Source organism: Artemia franciscana, chromosome 1, assembly GCF_032884065.1.
Source record: "Artemia franciscana chromosome 1, ASM3288406v1, whole genome shotgun sequence".
NCBI lineage: Eukaryota > Metazoa > Arthropoda > Branchiopoda > Anostraca > Artemiidae > Artemia > Artemia franciscana.
Genome location: NC_088863.1, coordinates 38,869,876 through 38,887,748, shown reverse-complemented (window position 1 = coordinate 38,887,748; position 17,873 = coordinate 38,869,876). Strand labels below are relative to the sequence as shown.

General features: G+C 36.3%; 1 protein-coding gene across 1 annotated transcript in view; it reads right to left on the bottom strand.

The window, feature by feature from the left end:
* The window catches only part of LOC136029333 (histone deacetylase 3-like), a 37,691-nt gene that overhangs the window by 8,998 nt on the left and 10,820 nt on the right, over positions 1-17,873 (bottom strand). Inside the window, exons 3-5 of the mRNA XM_065707618.1 lie at positions 15,078-15,272; positions 9,460-9,593; positions 6,660-6,879 (exon numbers count right to left, since the gene is read on the bottom strand). Coding sequence (XP_065563690.1) covers positions 6,660-6,879; positions 9,460-9,593; positions 15,078-15,272 — 549 coding nt within the window. The remainder of the gene's footprint in view (positions 1-6,659; positions 6,880-9,459; positions 9,594-15,077; positions 15,273-17,873) is intronic.

Sequence of the window (17,873 nt, the reverse complement as noted above, 5' to 3'; positions counted from 1 at the left end):
TGTTTTACGTAGTTAAAAACATATATTTATATCTATCTCTATTCACAGGTGGGACACAGGGACACAACTACAATGGCGCGTAACGACTTACGCGCTCGGGGGGGCTTGGGGGGGCGCGAAGCGCCCCACCAACTAGGTGTTGGGGTGGCGCGAAGCGCCACCCCAACAGCTAGTATATATATATATATATATATATATATATATATATATATATATATATATATATATATATATATATACACTATAGCTAGAAATATTTCTGGAACACAACAGCTTTGGAAACAACAGATCCCAAAACTTTTTGCTTGACGAAGAACAATGTACATTTTTTGTGATCTCCTATTTTATGACAATAATAGTAGGGACTCGATTCAGTAAGGAGCACGTTGCTTCTAGGAAGTAGCATAGCTAAATCCATCAAACAGGTTGTCTTACTAAATACAAACAACCTTAATTTTAGCATTTTTACTGAGCTCCTAGTCTTCAAATAGACAAAACAAATGCCCCATTTGACAAACTGTACTGCCCAAATATTTCTTTTGGCCTAATCAACCAAACCAGACAGAGTTAACAATTTTTACGGAATCTATGATCTAATATATTTGCTCTTTTCTCTTCGGAAAATAGGAAGGAAGAATCCATGAACAAACAAAATTTAAGGTCCGTCTTTGGTAACTGTAATTGTAGACAAGGGCATTACCAACTCTTTTTCTTTGGGGAGGGGAAAGGATGGGAATTTGTGGACAAATCCAATATGCGAGCCATGCAGACGATTTTTTTAGTAAGCAAATAGAATACTCATGTGAAAACAAATGCTATTCAACCGTGCTTATCTCCACAGATTACAATATTCTTTACATTTACCTCTTTAGAGCCTATTTTAGAAAAGCAAGTAGTGACAAACTACTACTGTGGCTCGAAGAGTCTAAAGTGAAAAAAAAAAAAAAAAATCAGCATTGAGGAATCTCATTTTGCATATTTGCTGAGGCGGCAACAGTTTTTGATTTGGATTTTCATCTTTTTGAGGGTGTCGCGACTACCCACTTTCTTAGAAAACTAAAGTTCTTTGAAAATGGAGTACTTCTGTCCCTTTGTTCAGTTTTCAAGACCGCCAATAATTTAATGAGGATTGTTCTTCTTTAGATTCTTAATTATCTGACTTTACCAGAGTTTTGAAAACGACTTGCAAAAGTATTTGCAAATATTCGCATTTGCCACATATGGTGTCCAGGTGCCACTTAAAGGATTTACATTTGCCGCATATTTTTACTTTTTTTTGATACTTCTTTTATTATGAGCTTTTTTGATTAAGCACAAAAATCTATCTATTTATGAAGAATTTAAAAATTGAACATCAAAGTACGGCGAAACCTGTCAAAAATGAATAAAAGAACTCCTTTGACGTTTATATTGGCATCTCTTCCATCATTTGTACAAGCTAAATTTAAACTCTTAGTCGTTTAACCTTCAGTCAATTTTTAAACGTCAGCAAATATATCATCATAGCTATTTGCGTAGGAAGAACAATTGGCATAAAAGTGAATCAATTCTAATGTGATTCCTTACTTTCAGTTTAAAAAAAACTTCAACTGAAAGTAAGAAGCAACATTAAAACTCAAAATGAAAAGAAAGTATTCTGTATATAATGGGGTTGCCACCTGCTCAATACCTTGTTGTTCCCGCTAATGTTTTCAGCACTTTAAAAAAAAGCTTCCTATTCCAATTAAAGGTTCGTTTTCCAAATAATGTCGGTAAATCTGGCTCACCTTCCATGAAAACTCCCTCCCCTATACACCCCCCCCCAAAAAAAAAACCTTCCAGACAATTCCATCATCACTGAAAGTTCACCCTCCCCCCCACTCCATAACAATTCTTGCAGAAGATTCAGCCTGAAAAAATTCTCCTTAGCATACTTTCATTTATAAAAAAACTTTCAGTTTTAATTGTGTTTCCAATCACTCCGGAAATCCCCCTTCCGTGGAAATTATTTCCCAAAAATCCAAAAACGATGAAAATTTCCCCCAGATCTTTCCCCCGAAACATCTCTAGATACAAAATTGGCTAGGCAAAGAAAACTTAAAACCAATAAAAAGAATTTTTCCAGGAATTCTGTCAAATACCCCCGCAGTGTAAAATTTCCCCTGGAAAGTTCACCCCGGTAATTTCTCTCCACGCGGAAAATTATCCCCATGAAATACCAATGTCTGTGTACTTCCCAATAACAAGTACTATACGTAAACAGTTGGCATATTTCATAACGTAAAGACCTATCCTCGAGGGATGGGGTGGGGGTAATAGTATTTCCAAAGGCATCATTTTGGGACTTTTCATCTATTCTGAACGAAATGGCTAACTCAAAATTTTTGTCGGACGATTTTGGGGGGAAAGGGGGCGTGATAGTGGGACTAGTTGCCCTCCAATCTTTTTGTTCACTTAAAAACGGTACTAGAACTTTTAATTTCCGTTCAAATTAGGTCAGTACTGATGTTTTAGGGCCATTGGTTCGATACGATCAACCCTGGAAAAAGCAAAAAATGAACACGTATCCGTGATCTTCCTTCTGAAAAAAAAACACCAATTTCCACATTTTTGCAGATAGGAGCCTGAAAGCTCTACAATACGGTTCTCTGATACGTTGAACCTGATGGCGTGATTTTCACTAATACTCTTTGATTTTTAGGGGGTGTCCCAAAAATCAGGCAAATTTTCTCAGGCTCGTAGTCTTATATGGTGAACACTAAGCGTAATGAATTGTACATATTCAGAATCTTAGTAATTCACTGAATTAAATATATATATATATATATATATATATATATATATATATATATATATATATATATATATATATATATATATATATGACATCATGTGCACCCTGCAAGGTTCAGGTTATTTGGCACCGGCTCGGGTTTATGATTACTGCTTGAAGCATTGCCCCCACAAACAACCTGGCTACGAATTGGCATATTATAATTGAATACTGGATCACGGTTAATACGATTAAAACGAGACAAACGGTCAAAATACTTGAAAGGCACTGAACGATTAATGTGATATTTTAAATTGCTACATTTTAAATCACTATGAGCAAAACTGTACAGTTTGTTGGCACAAACCATCATAGGGGAAAGAACGACATGATCGAAAATACAAATTGTTGCTTTGCATTTTTTCAATTTGTATTTTCAGCATATATGTAGAAAACTAAAGTCCTCTTTTTTGCCACAGGAGCCTCCTTCGAAATACTTGCACACTTTATTTACAAGAGAATTTTCGTTGATTTGGTTGTTTCTTCTTATCAGTAACATTTTTGCTTCCGTGAATAAACGGACATTGGTGGGATGGATCCACTTAGAGATCGGTACAAATTACCAATGATAAGACCCAAGATTACTTCCTGACTCCTTGATAGGTTGATTTTGACAGTGTGCAGAAGGTAAGTGGATATGTACAAGACGAGACCACCTCTTACCATCTACGCCGATTTAGTCGGACCATCCTATATCCGGGTATATCCAGCAGCATTTCGTTACTTTTATCCAGAAAGGTTGGTAGCCCAATAGTGTCAGGCAGTCCATCACCAACTGGTACCTCAACTGACCAACTGGTACCTCAACTGATTAATTGATGAACAAAGACCCTGAGTATTAAGTTGATGGGCTGAGGAATTTTCACCACTTTATGTGAGCTTCTTTAAATTATAATATTGGCTACTTAACGAGGAAGAAAATTTGAAGTATTTCTTGAATCTTGACCCAGAGAATTACTGAAAACATCAAGTGGGCTATTTTGAAGCTCAAGCAGATACCCAAGGATGCAGCGAAAATTCTTGAAACACGAGTTGGACTAGCTTTATAAAACTTACCATCACGATGAATTAAATTTGGATAACACCTATCCAAGCTTGGAACCATTAAAATAAAGTCAAATGGACAGCTGATACACTCAAGCTTAGAAGACCTAATGCGGTAAATACATTGAACTATAAACTGAGATTACTATAAGAGATATTAACAGTCATCTTTGGCGTGTTGGCCTATAAATAAAGACAAACTGGAAGTTTTGGCTTTCATTATTACATAGATTTGGCAGACTTTTTGGTGTTAGTATTTCGGAGCAAGCCACGTTTGAAAATGTAAGCGTCATGATCACCTCCGCAATTTGCATGTTTTGATGGTGCCAAACTTGGATCGTCATGTGTGAATATGTGATCATTAGCAACAACGTGAGCAGCGAGTTGATCAATCGAAATTCAATTTTAGATGACTTGGAGACTGGTGAAACCAATGAGGAAAAATTCCAATACACTGAATATCTCGAAAACTACCTTAATTAGAAGACACATTGCATTGGCAGGAGATAGAATCACTAAAAGTGAGTTCAATGGCACATAAGTGTCCAACGCACTGATCTTCGACGACTCTGTCACAACCAATGAACATACTAGGGTCAAATAATCAGGTACACCATTGATAGTCCCAAATAGTTTTACTTCCTTAGCTTTTTCCGTGCACTTTGTAAGTATCTTCGGAACCTCTACACGATAACTTTTAAACATAGCTTCGTTGATATGAAAAAGAAGCTTATCACAGATTGGTCTTACATGGTGGCTTCTTATGTCCATTAAGTTTTGTCCATAGCCCCTTTCTGTTTTTTGGATTATTTGATTCACCAGTGACATTAGCAATAACGGTCGTAGCCTTATTATCTACACGAGTAGATGAAAACTTATATAATAATAAGGTGATCGAGATCGATCCATTGACGAGGCCAAATTGAAATATAACAAGACAGGGTTAACTGACACTTCAATAGGTGACCGCATGGCAAAAGTTAGCAAGACCCTGGATTTCGTCTCGCAAACCTGAAAGATGAAGAATATTCTTTATATGACGTGGATTAGCTAAATGACCTTGGCGCTTTAGGGCTCCTCAAAACAGGAAAAGTAATCGCCAATAATTCAGATTTAACGCTTTTCACGTATTTTCCTTCGGATAATCGAACAGCTTAGGATCGCAGCTGAGATCCAAAGATGGGCACTTTTTCAGACATCACAAGTACCACTGTCTTTACACTTCCTATAAGAGGGTAAGCCTTTAGGCTGGTTTGACAAATTTAATACCAAATCCCAGAAGTCACTCGCTAAATCCCTAATAGCTTGTCGTAAGAAGTAATAAACTTGGTCATCAATAGCATAAATTGGTCCATGTGGAATGTATGATACAGAGACATCTGATTCCATAGCTGATTTGAATGTCCTACATAAAACCATTGGCAAAAATGACTGGATATTTAGATGCCTTGAGGATTCATAGTGCAAGCATTGGTTTTAAAATAACTATAAAGAAGATACTTAAATTATACGACACTTACCAAGGTAGCATAGTTAGTAAGAATGGTGAAAGCAATTAAAATGCGAAAAGTAGAAAACCAAAGGCACATCATATTTTTAAGCAGCTGCAAAATTGTTTGGAAGAAGAGCAATTAAGTCTTAGGACTAAGATTAGGACACTAGAAGCTACTGTAACTCTCTGAAAAGCGGATGCTTCAAATGATTGCGAAAAGACATACTGAATGTTTTCAAGAGAAACTGCTAAAGGAGATAGTTTTGTGTGTATTTATTCGATTGATAATCAATAATTCGTGCGGGAAGAGTGGCTAAATCTCATTTTCAGAAGTTTTAGTGAAAGAAAGTGAAGCTAGTTATGCCACGTTTTATAAATGAAGGACTTCTAAAAAGGTGGCCAAAGAAAGTTGCCAAAAATCATACTACTTGGCATGCTAGCTAGGACCAAAAAAATGCAACATTTTCCCGAATGGAATGTAAAAAAGGACTGAAGATTGAAAGAGAAGAAGAATTAAAGAAGCTTGATGAAAGGAACTAAATATTTCTCAACTGACTAGGTTGGAGGAGGAGTGGGCACAGCTGGATGGCCTAAGACGGCTTCAATGCAGTCTTGATCCGTCAAATACTTATTGAATAGCTAAATCAGTTTCAGAATATTATTGTAAATTCATAAAATGAGTTTTCGAATCAAATTCGGCCGTTTTCTAAGGTCGTGACTATGAACTTTTTTTTTTCGTATATATCGCAATTTCGTTCAAACTGTTCAAATTGATTAAATAGCAGCTTTATTTTATCATTTACACTTCATTCTAGTATTTTTTCCTCATTTGTAAAAACAGTGCAATTCAGTTTGGCCTCGGTTGTGACTATGATTGTTGTTTTTGGTAATAAAAGATTGATTCATGAGCTTAATGTTAAATTTCGTAAGAAGAGCGACTTTGTAAACCAGCCTGAATTGAAGTATTATCAATCTTTGGATTAGTTTACTAATAATGACGTTAGCCTTCAATATTACAAAAAACTTTCATAAGCGATAATATTTTTTATTTTGTTGTTCCATTTCGAGACGCTTTAGTTAGATTTATTTAGCGTAAATTTGGTGGAATATAACACACACCGATCTATAGCATATCATGAAAATACCCTGATTAACTTGAAGTTTTTAATGAAAGCTCAAATCGAAGAAATTGCTTTTTCTTACTGCTCCAATTTTCAAACTAACATCTATATTCAATGTATTTTAACTCGATTGTGTTTAACACGACGTAGTGCAGAATTATGAATGCAAGTCAGAGAATAAAAGTCATACCCGTGGCCACGTGTTGTCAAATTAAAACAGCCGAGTCGATCATTTCCAAGTGAATCAGCACCACACTGGAGAACAATGGCTGTGGGCCTGTAGTAATCCATCACATACTGTATCACAGGTTTAAACACAAGCAAGTAATTTGTATCATCAATTCCTTCTCGTAGTGGAATATTCACCGAATAATAGCGACCACTATCGGATCCAATTTCATACATGTCACCTTAAAATTTAATGTGTCTTTTATTACCACTTCAACCAATAAATCCTCTTGTTCAAAACAAAAGGGCATATTTACAGTACAGCAATTAGGGGAGAACAGTAACCGCTACTGGGACGACCAATTATGCATCAGCACCTCTTGCTCAATGACACTTTACACAAGGTTGTCTGTAATCTACACTAAATAAAGGCATATTGTTCAGTTACATACTTTTATTTCTTCAGCTTTGTCTATTCTAAATCTTTGAACCTAATAGTTCTTCCCTAAGACGCTTTTAGCCATTTTTACACTCCCGTATAATAGTAAGCCTTCAAAGAGTGGTAGCCCTCAGGGGCAGCACTTCATGAAAATGTAGGGGGAGAGGAGAGGAAAAAAATTCCGTGAAGATAAAAACAAATTCCATGAAGATAAAAAAAAAAAACGTTTTAGGGGCATTCTTTCGTTTTTTTTTACGAAAATACTAAAGCAGAAGTATTTTTCAAAATCTAGGGTTTTCAGTTGGCACCTCTGGCGAGCATCGAGGTGAAAATAAGAAAGAAACTGATACAGCATCGCGCTGCTATGTTGCCCTCAGGCGGTTTTGGGGTGCTACAAATTTTTTTTTGTATGATAGTGACAACATTTAATACGACCTCTCGCTTTAGTTACTCTAGTGCAGAAAATTCGTGGATTGCAGTTCCAGAGTAGGGCAAGTATATACGTTAGGAAATACCATACTCTGGAAAATTTTCTGTCTTAAATATTTCAGAATCTGAACCGACTTCAGGAATTTGGTTGAAGACACGTTTTATTTGGTCATTAAATCGCTCAAATTCACGAGAGACGCTATTACAAAATAGTTTGCATTAGGTGAGAGGGAAAAACTAAAACCTATATATCTTAGTTAAAAAGAATGTATATTAACATACATTAGATGTGTCTTCTCAGCTCTTGATTATACATTATTGACTATTCATACCACTGCCAAGTCCAGGAGATCAGGAGGCCAAAATCCATGCTGCTCTTCACGTAAGTGAGGATCAAGGACAGCTTGGAGTCTTCCTAATATTATTGCCGTGAAGAACTTCGCAGGGATCGAGATAAGATTGATTCCTTATAGTTGCCGCATTTTTTCGCGTCTCTTTTCTTGAAGAGTTTGACTAAGGGTCCTCTACCCCAATCTTGGGGAACTTTTCGGTCTGCCAGAGGAGCGAGAAGAAGGATAGCCAGATGGCCAGGGTTCAAGACAGGCTGGACTTGATCATTTCAGCTGAAATGCGGTCTCTACCAGGGGCCTTCGCGAAGGACTTGCTCTGTATTTGAAAGTGCCGACATGGTTCTAACATTCCATAAGCTGATCCTAAACGGTTTGTACGCATTCAAAAATCTGGTCCGGGGGCTTGCATTGGTCGTCATCAGATTTAGAAGTTCGGATCTGAGGCTTATCGTTGATGTTTCGTTAGCGGTGTATTACGGGGATAGATTGCTAGGCCAACGCGCAACCGGTTTCTTTGGTTCGGCTAGTGGCAGGAAAGCTAGTCCCTGACTGCTGGGCTGGAGCCTAAAAGGCATACCCAACATGCAGAGGCCGCTGTCCGAATCTATGTCTTCCGCCCCATTCCACAGTTGTCCTCCTGGAGAGGATGCTCCCACGATGGTATCCTGCAATACCATAAAATTTAATCCCTTGCTGGCAGAAGGTTTGCAACTAACGGGATGCGTCCACACACCGGTGGGCCCTGCTCAGTGTGCATCAGAGGGGCCTTCTTCCTCCTCCACCTTTATTTGTGGCCCCCGGGAAAGAGTACCCCAGTTTCAATTTATGGACGCCCAGGGGCTAGGTCCCCTTGGTCCATGCCTCCCTTTATGGGAGTTACCCTACATATCTGTAGCACCTTCCCCTATCCACTACCTGTGGACACGCTGAGTGGCTTGAGAAGGTGACTCACTAAGTGTCGATAGTACTTAACACTCTAGGGACAAGATTTTTTTCCGCCTATGTACAATATCAAGCGAATCCAGGCTGAACTTAATTTTATATACGCAGTCTCAGAGTTAGACAATGAAGTGAAAGTTGGAGAAAAAGAGAAACACTTTATAAAATTCCTAATCGACACAGGCTGCTTAAATTCATGCTCATTAGAAAGAGACAGAGCGTAGTATTTCATTCGATTGTCCTTGCTTTTGGAATTTCGTTTGACACGTTGATTAATCAACCTAAATCCTAATGTTTTCTGATTTCATTTACTTTTAGTGCAATTTTGTAAAACATTACACCCTACTTCTTGGATTTCTTTTTTTTCAAAGAAATCGGAAGGAATTAACTCAAATAACCAGAATACAGAAGAAGGCACCACATTTTTACCCTGATATTCAGGCGATTTTAGACACAGATTAGTCCCACCACACAGACCTGTACATAAGCTAGGATTTGAACCACTTTCGAAATTTTCTTTTCTCAAACTGAAATTGCAGCTAATAAACTATGATTTATGTACGTGATTTACATAAATTGTCTTTAAATAGGAGCAATATCTGGTAAAACTGTGGCTAAAATATACATATTTTTGTTATAAAAATAATATTGAAATTCTACGATACCTGTTCCAGGAAAAAAGTAATTCCCGTATTTATGAAAAGAGACAGTCATCACCCTGTCAGTTAGATAAAAGGCTTCTTGAACACCATCTCCATGGTGTATGTCAATATCAATATACAAAACTCTTGGATGAAATCTAGAACAAGAGAAATATATTCAAAGAGACGTAAAAACACATTGTTTAGACATCTTATAATTTGAGATACCACTAAATTAAAATTATAAATCAAATACAGCCTTTTTTTTCTAACTTCCCATTTTTCTAGTTGGCATATTCCCATTGTTGCTACATTTTTTTTTCTCTCTCTCTTCTTTATTTCTTGATTATTTTTCAATATGATGCCAATGACAATTTTATGATATTGATACCTGATATTTCTTACTTATCAGAATAAATACCCTATTACGCTTGAACACTCCTATAAAGAATCCTAACATGATAGCTGAAAACAAAATATAATTGTAAGGAAAATGCACGTTTACATTTTAATAGAAATCATTGAGGTATATTTTCTAAGCTAACGTTGACTACATGGCTTCAAACTTCCCATGTTAAATCTAGGCCTCAGCTGGTTAACTGAATATAAATGACTTTATATTTTGGCTGAAGAGCCTTGAAACGGAGATCAGCACCGACGATTTGGACCTTATGGGTCTAGTGCCGTATCCTTTACTTTGTGCCTTTACCATTTAAGAGCATCGACAAACTTAGACGAACATAAAAAATCGAGATGAACGCGCTTAGCTTCAACTAAACTATTAATGCAAAAAGGCGGCGAAAAAATGGCTCTTTGGTAGATCCCTTTAAAGACTGAGATAATGGTAGAGGACGTTTTCCCACCCCCCTATCTGCATCTTCATTTTGAAGTTTTCATTACAAGCCACGAAAAGTAAGGACTGAAAACTTATCAAGACCACTATTATGTGACAACTGGCTATAAAGACCAGCACTAAACACCCAAAACATATGCAAACCCGCTACTTAAACAAATTTCTGGTTCGATCGTACCCCATGAGGATGTTAGAAATCAGAATATGCACATAGGATCTGCTTATGCCTCTTTTTAACCCATTCTGATTACTGGATATGAAACACACTCGAATTACCCATTAAACAGCTAAATTACTAAAAATGTTTCATATAGCAAACGCAACAGCAATCGAATCTTGCGAACTACAATGGAATGAATCTTTACCACATTTTGTAGCTGGAGTTGCAATATCAACGCTAAGAGCTTTGATACCAGTTGCTCGAACAGCATCAGACTGCCATTCACTAAATGCAAACTAGTATTTTTACTAATTATACTATCTCCCTTGGAGCACTTCTTTGTTAATGGCATCATAGACACTGGAGACACACTACAAAACCCTAGACTCTTTGCATTATTATTGTTATTTTTTTTTTTTTTTTAGTTAAATTTTAAACATCTAATCCAGCAGACGATTGGGCACGCTGAAACCTGAAGTAAAGTTATCAATCCAATTTTCCTCTGAAGAACTTACGCGAGGAGGGCCCTTAATCTTGTCAATTTTGTGAAAATTTCCAAACTAAGGAAGGGTAGATTTCAATAGGATGACAATGCTGAGCAAAACATTAAGTAAATTTGTGTTTCGTATACAATCAGATTTCATTCATTTTATCCCCATAAAGCTTACACTAGTTTGTAGTGGACTTCGTATCAAACAGTTTGCAGTAACGAACTGTGAGTAGGGAGCGACCCGGCTAAATAGTAGCAGAAACTCTAAAAAACGGAATTTTCATACCAATAGATACATCAAAAGAATTGGATTTTTATGCTGATTCTAAATAATGAGTTTCGTCAAGTTTGGTCCTACCCATGAAAAGTTACTAGCCTGAGAAATTTTCCGTATTTTCGAAAAAAAGGGGAAACACCCCCTAACAGTCATAGAATTGACTTAATGAAAATCCCACCATCAGATTCAGCGTATCAGAGAATACTGTTGTAAAGGTTTCAAGTTCCTATCAGCAACAATTTAAAGTTTTGTATTTTTGGCCAGAAGAAAGATTTCCCAGGGTGATCGCATTTACCCAGTGGCCCTAGAATTTTGCGAGAGAGCTCATTCGAACGGAAATTAAAATTTCTAGTGTCCTTTTTAAGTGGCCAAAAAATTGGAGTGCAACTAGGCCCCCTCCCAGGCTTATTCTTTTCCCAAAGTCAGCGGATCAAAATTTTGAGGTAGCCAGTTTGGTCAGCATAGTCACAATATCTAATAACTATGTCTTTGAGGACGTCTAAATCCCCCACAGTACCCGGAGGAAGGGCTGCAAGTTATGAACTTTGCCCTTTGTTTACATTAAATAAAAAAAAACTAATTTTTTTAGCTGAAAGTAAGGAGCGACATTAAAACTTAAAACGAACAGAAATTACTCCGTATATAAAATGGTTTGTCCCCTCCGCAATGCCTCACTCTTTACGCTAAAGCTTTTAATTGTTTTAAAAAGCAGAATTGCGGCAAAGAGTCAAGTTTTTAATTGTTTTAAAAAGTAGAATTGTGACAAAGAATCAAACTTGTGACAAACAATAAAAACTTTAGTGTGAAGAGTGGGGCGTTGAAGAGGGGACAGCCCCTTTCATATACAGAATAATTTCCGTTCGTTTTATGTTTTAATGTCGCTCCTTACTTTTAGTTAAAAAAACTTGTTTTTTATTTAATAATGGAAAAAGTCAAAGTTAGATGTAGACCAAAAAATATGTGTATATTTCAATGACAGGCCATGTTATACGTGACATTATGAGGTTGTCACCTTTTTCTCACTGCAAAACTCAAATGTGAGCGGAATACCTTGGATGTTGTAACTGACTCTGTTGATGAATCGGTTGCATTGACATTACGAGAGCCCAAAGCTCTTTTTAAGCCTTGATAATTTCTTCCGTTTTTAGTAATATGAGTAATAAAAACTGTTACAATTTTTCTTGCTTTCAAAATATACTTCAGCACAGGATTCAAGACAAATTTCTCATTTGCTAATTCATCACCCTGCGAGTGCACCAGCGCTAACGGTAGCTAACTATTCCTCTTTTATTTGCTTAATCAGAAAATAAAATTAGAAAGCCCAAATAAAAATTTTCCAGGATCCACAAAATCAAAAAATGAAACACTTGTCAAAGTTAATATTCAAGTGAATACTAATTATCTTCTTTGATATTATTTGAACCTCTTGACTGGCTGAATTCTCAACGACCAAGGTGTTAATCAACAGAGCTATACTGAGGTACTGAACAGGCTTCAAAGGAACATTAGACAGAAAAAACCATGGTTGTGAAACAAGGGAAGGTTGGTGCATCAAGACAAAGTATCTGCTCATAAGGCTCTGTCAGTTTCTGATAAAGAAAACAAATACTCTGATGGTTCAGGAGATTTCCAAAAACTCAGCTCCTTAAATGTTACCAGCAATGGCAGTATCAAATTAGGAAGTCCAAGAATACAAAAGGGAAATATTTTGAAGGTTGCAGTAGTGCGAAAAGCAGATTCTGTAAGTACAAGAACTTATGGATGAAGGAAGTACAGAGAGCCCGGCGCCTTTGCCGCCGAACCCCGGCACGACTACGCAGCAGGCTTCTATATTGATTCTATATTGAGATGCCATAATTTAAAGAATGTGCAAAGCATTCTTCAACAGCTTTATCGGAAAATTTGACTATATAAAGGTGGTTCAAAATAACCTTCAGGGGTTTGTGATGGATGTGCCGCTAAACTGAAATTTGTCCCAACTACTTTAAAGCTGAAAATATTATGACTACTGATGGTTGGATCATAGCTCATGTTGAATGAAGTTAAAGCAAATGAATAACGGTGAGTAGATACAATCCTGAAGGTAATGAACTTTTAGTTAACAACTGCATAGTTTACTGCATCTTTATGGGTTTGTACAAGGTGTTGCACCATCAGCTTGTTGGAATCGAAAATTTCAATGGCGTTGTTCTTCTAACGTAATATTTCTTCTTACTTCACTTTAATCCTAATTTTCGCCTTCGCTTGTCTGCATACCGCAAAATTTTTTGTATTTCACTTTCACGTGTTCTGATTTCGCTGTGGCTTGTAATTCTTGCTGCTGCTTATCTTCTAGCTGTCGCATATCTTCTAAATATACATTACTTTGTTCTTCATTTTCATTCGTTCTGATCCTTGATATGGCATGTCTTATAATAGTATATTTTCTTGTTCTTCAATTCCGTTTTTGACTCGTTGTAATTGTCACAGCTGCTTATCTTTTAAGTGCATATTTCTTTGGTCTTCAATTTTGTTTTTGACTCGTTGGAATTGCTGTTTTCGCAAGTATTCTAACCCCATGTTTCTTTGTTCTTCATTTTCATTTATCATTAATTTTTACAATACATTACTACTTTTATCATTACAACCCATTTTATGGGTAGGTGGCTTAGGTTGACTCGGCAAGAGTATCAAGATTCGATAAGTTCCTTGACATGGACTGTGAATAGGAAACTGCTCAAAATGTCTTCTTTGTTCTTCAATTTCATTTTTGACTAGTTTTGATCCTCGTTGCCATTATTCTTATATCCGCATGTTTCTTAGTTCTTCACTTTAGTTTTTGACTCGTTGTAATTTTCGCTGCTGATTATCTTTTAGCCGAATATTTCTTTGTTCTTCGTTTTCGTTTATCATTACTTCAGACATTTTTTTCAATACCCTTTGCCCTAGCTGCTTGGATTGGTCTTGTCTTATTTGATAGTCTAGGTTGTTCATTTTCACCCACTGTTAATTTACATTTCTCGGGTCGTCCTCTTGATCTTGTCTCATTAGATGGTCTGGTTTGTTAATTTTAACCAATTGTCAATTTACGTTTTTGTCCTCTAAGTATTAGGAAACTACTAAAAACGTCTTTTGTAAGTATACTCACTACACTTGCTATTTTATACTTAGCTATGTTTCTTGTGTAAATTTCCGTGTGTTATAGACACTTAAAGCGATATAACCACTCCTGAGGCAAAAATGATGCATGTATGCTCATGAAATGTGAATTTCCCCCACCAGCATTAAGGCTCTTAACGAATCTTCTCAGACTCGTTACCTATGTAGATCGTTCTATCTAGATCTAGGAAACTACTAAAAACGTCTTTTGTAAGCATACTCATTACACTTGCTATTTTATACTTAGCTATGTTTCTTGTGTAAATTTCCGTGCGTTATAGACACTTAAAGCGATATAACCACTCCTGAGGCAAAAATCATGTATTTATGCTCATGAAATGTGAATTTTCGCCCTAAAATCAAGGCTCTTAACGAATTTTCTCAAACTCGTGACCTATCTAGATCGTTTTTTCATGACGAAAAATCTGAGGATGCAGATTCTCCAAAAGAAATATGAAACCATTTTCGAGAAATATTTATAAATATACAATTATTAATCATTTAAAGGAATATATATATATATATATATATATATATATATATATATATATATGTATATATATATATATATATATATATATATATATATATATATATATATATATATATATATATATATATATATATATATATATATAGATTGTAACATCTTACTCGCAACGGAAAAATATCGAATAAATATTGAACTTTCTCAATTTGATACATGGCTCAAGATTTGACTTACTTCAAAAGTTCTAGAATGGCGATTACAATATCGTTGACATAACAGAATCCAGAAGCCTCAAATTTTTTAGCATGATGTAAACCACCAGACCAGTTAATGGCAATGTCACATGCATTATGATTCAATTTAATCGCTCCTTCTAGACTGGCTCCTGTGTACATTGAGCAAAAATCGAAAAGTCCATCGAAAACCGGACTAGAAAATACATTAAAAAATAACAATTAATGAATGGTCTATTTTTTAATAATAACTCATCGAAATTTATTCTCAGTCAGTGAAGAAAGATTTCTGAGAATGAGGGCGAATCATTAAAAGTAAACGGTGAACAGAAACACGGAGTTTCAAAGACACAAAACTTATTTTTGGGTACAACTGTGCAAGATTACTTAAATTATACTTATCACTTGACCAATCTGCAATGAAAGGAGTATGAAAAACACTCCAGTAAAATAGGAGGATAATGAACTGAAATATAAGCAAATGAATTTAGCACTATTACTATAAGACAAAATTACATAACATTCATAGAAACTTCAGTCGGAATGCTACTGAATATCTTGGCAAACGCACAACTTATAATTCAGTTAGTGTATTTAGAAAGATAAATTGAATTGGACTTTGCTGGGGCACCAAAACGTTATAAATTCCAAACTGGACATGGTTTACACTGATACCATGCCCTTTACAAATTAAGAACAACGTTACATTATAGGTACTTTAACACTTATTTATGGCCGATGTGCAAGTACTTTTCAACAACATACATCTGAGTGGAACAGGAACCCCTCTTAGTCAAAACTTGTATGGATACGAGGATGACAGTAAAGCTCCGTCTTTTAAGCGATTTTTGATACGTCAAACATTCTTGTAAATCGCCAAGCCTGTAACTTTGTAATAGTGCATTTTAGAAAAAAAATTATTACTTTGTGTCATATGCTAATTCATCTACGGTTCAGGCAGTATGCTCCAAAGTGACAGAGAATAAAAAATAAATGAAACATTCGAACGGAATCATCCCTGCATTAAAACAAGTTAAAAACTCACTATTCCCCAACAACTACTGGCCAATCGTTTTAACCAATGCTTTTTATGAAATTTTGGTACATTTGATAAAACACAGGACTGAAAAAAATAGTTAAAATTCTTAGCAGATTGAAGGTTGGTTTTTGACGAAAACGCAGCACAATTGATGCAGTATCTAAATTGGAAAATGAAATAACAGTCATGTTATCGATGTCACTACAGCACATAATCATCTTACAACATGAAGACCCAATCTAAACCTCCCTGTCCCTATGGACAGATCTTTTAGAAATTGAAAAGTGGTCTGGTACCTGGATAGTCAGTTTCAATGCATCGAAAACAAAAGAGCTGATAATCTCCCGATCAAAATTATCACATATCCGCCCCAACTTTATCTTCATAAACGAGGCTATAATGGAAGTCGATGAGCTTAGTCACTGCTGAGAGCTGCCTCGATCAGGTGAGAGGTCTTCTGTGCAAAAAAGCTGGGAATCACCCTTCACTGCAAGAACATTCCACCGCTCAGCTCGATCATCCCACTCTACAAGTCTTAAATCATATCATTCGGCGAGTATGAATGCCCCCTGTATGCTGGTGCTCCAAGAACGTTGTTGGCACTACTCAAAAAGATCAAGAATAGGACTAGTAGGGCCAGTCCAGTCGTTCCCCATGACTCTCCAATCTGTTAGTGAGAGGTCTGATGCTGTGTTAATGGCTGTTTTCTACAAGTACAGAAATTCACCTCTTTCTTTAGGGCTTTCTCGTATTGTGCCCTAATTGTCGAACTGAAAAGATAGACACGAAGGAATACAGTTCGGTCCAATTATCTTAAGCCTGATAAGCCGGGAAAAGGGCACTTGAAGACCAGCTTCATTCGATGTTGCACTTCAAACTGGAATAATCTTCCAGTTTGAAGTGTGGCAAATATGCAGCTCCATTGATGGCAGAAATCTATGAAAACAGTTACTATCCGCTAGAGAAACTACAAAACCAAGCCTTAATAATGATTACAGGCGGAACAAAAACGTCACTAATACCAGCTTTAAGGATGGAAGCAGGAATCCCATCACTAAAAAAACATTGCTATTAACACGGAAACCTACCCAATCTGTAAAAAAAGACCAAACGCAGGTTAAAGGAACTGTTTATTGAACAATTAAGTGTAAATATTGAATATTTCCAACAATAATTTACAGGCGAGTCGAAAATAGGAGAAGAAGTACTATCAAAGAAAACAGGCATGACGATAACGGAAAGGCACAAAGAAGGAGTGTCTATCTACGATACAGAAAAAAAAAGGATTATACATAATCAAAAGGGAATGTCCACAAAACAGTAAAGCAGTAGTTCTTTTGGACTGCAGGTCGGCAATCGTTGCAATGAAAACAAACAGTCATAAATTGGTTATTTCTGTGGATCTAGAAGGGTGTCAAGAAAACAAAAAACAAGGGCTAAAAGCTCATATGGCACTTGTGACGAGGCAAGAAGAGCTCATATGGTATGAGCTCTAACAAAATTCTAAGAATCAATAAATTGATTTAAAAGGTAAATTAGAGGCGTAATGCCGGTCGGGATTTAAAATAAGAGCTCTGAGTCACGATGTCCTTCAAAATATCAAAATTCATTAAGATCCAATCACCCACTCTTAAGTTATAAATACCTCATTTTTTCTAATTTTTCCTCTCCCTTTAGCCCCCCAAATGGTCGAATCTGGGAAAACGACTTTATCAAGTCAATTTGTGCAGGTCCCTGACACACCTACCAATTTTCATC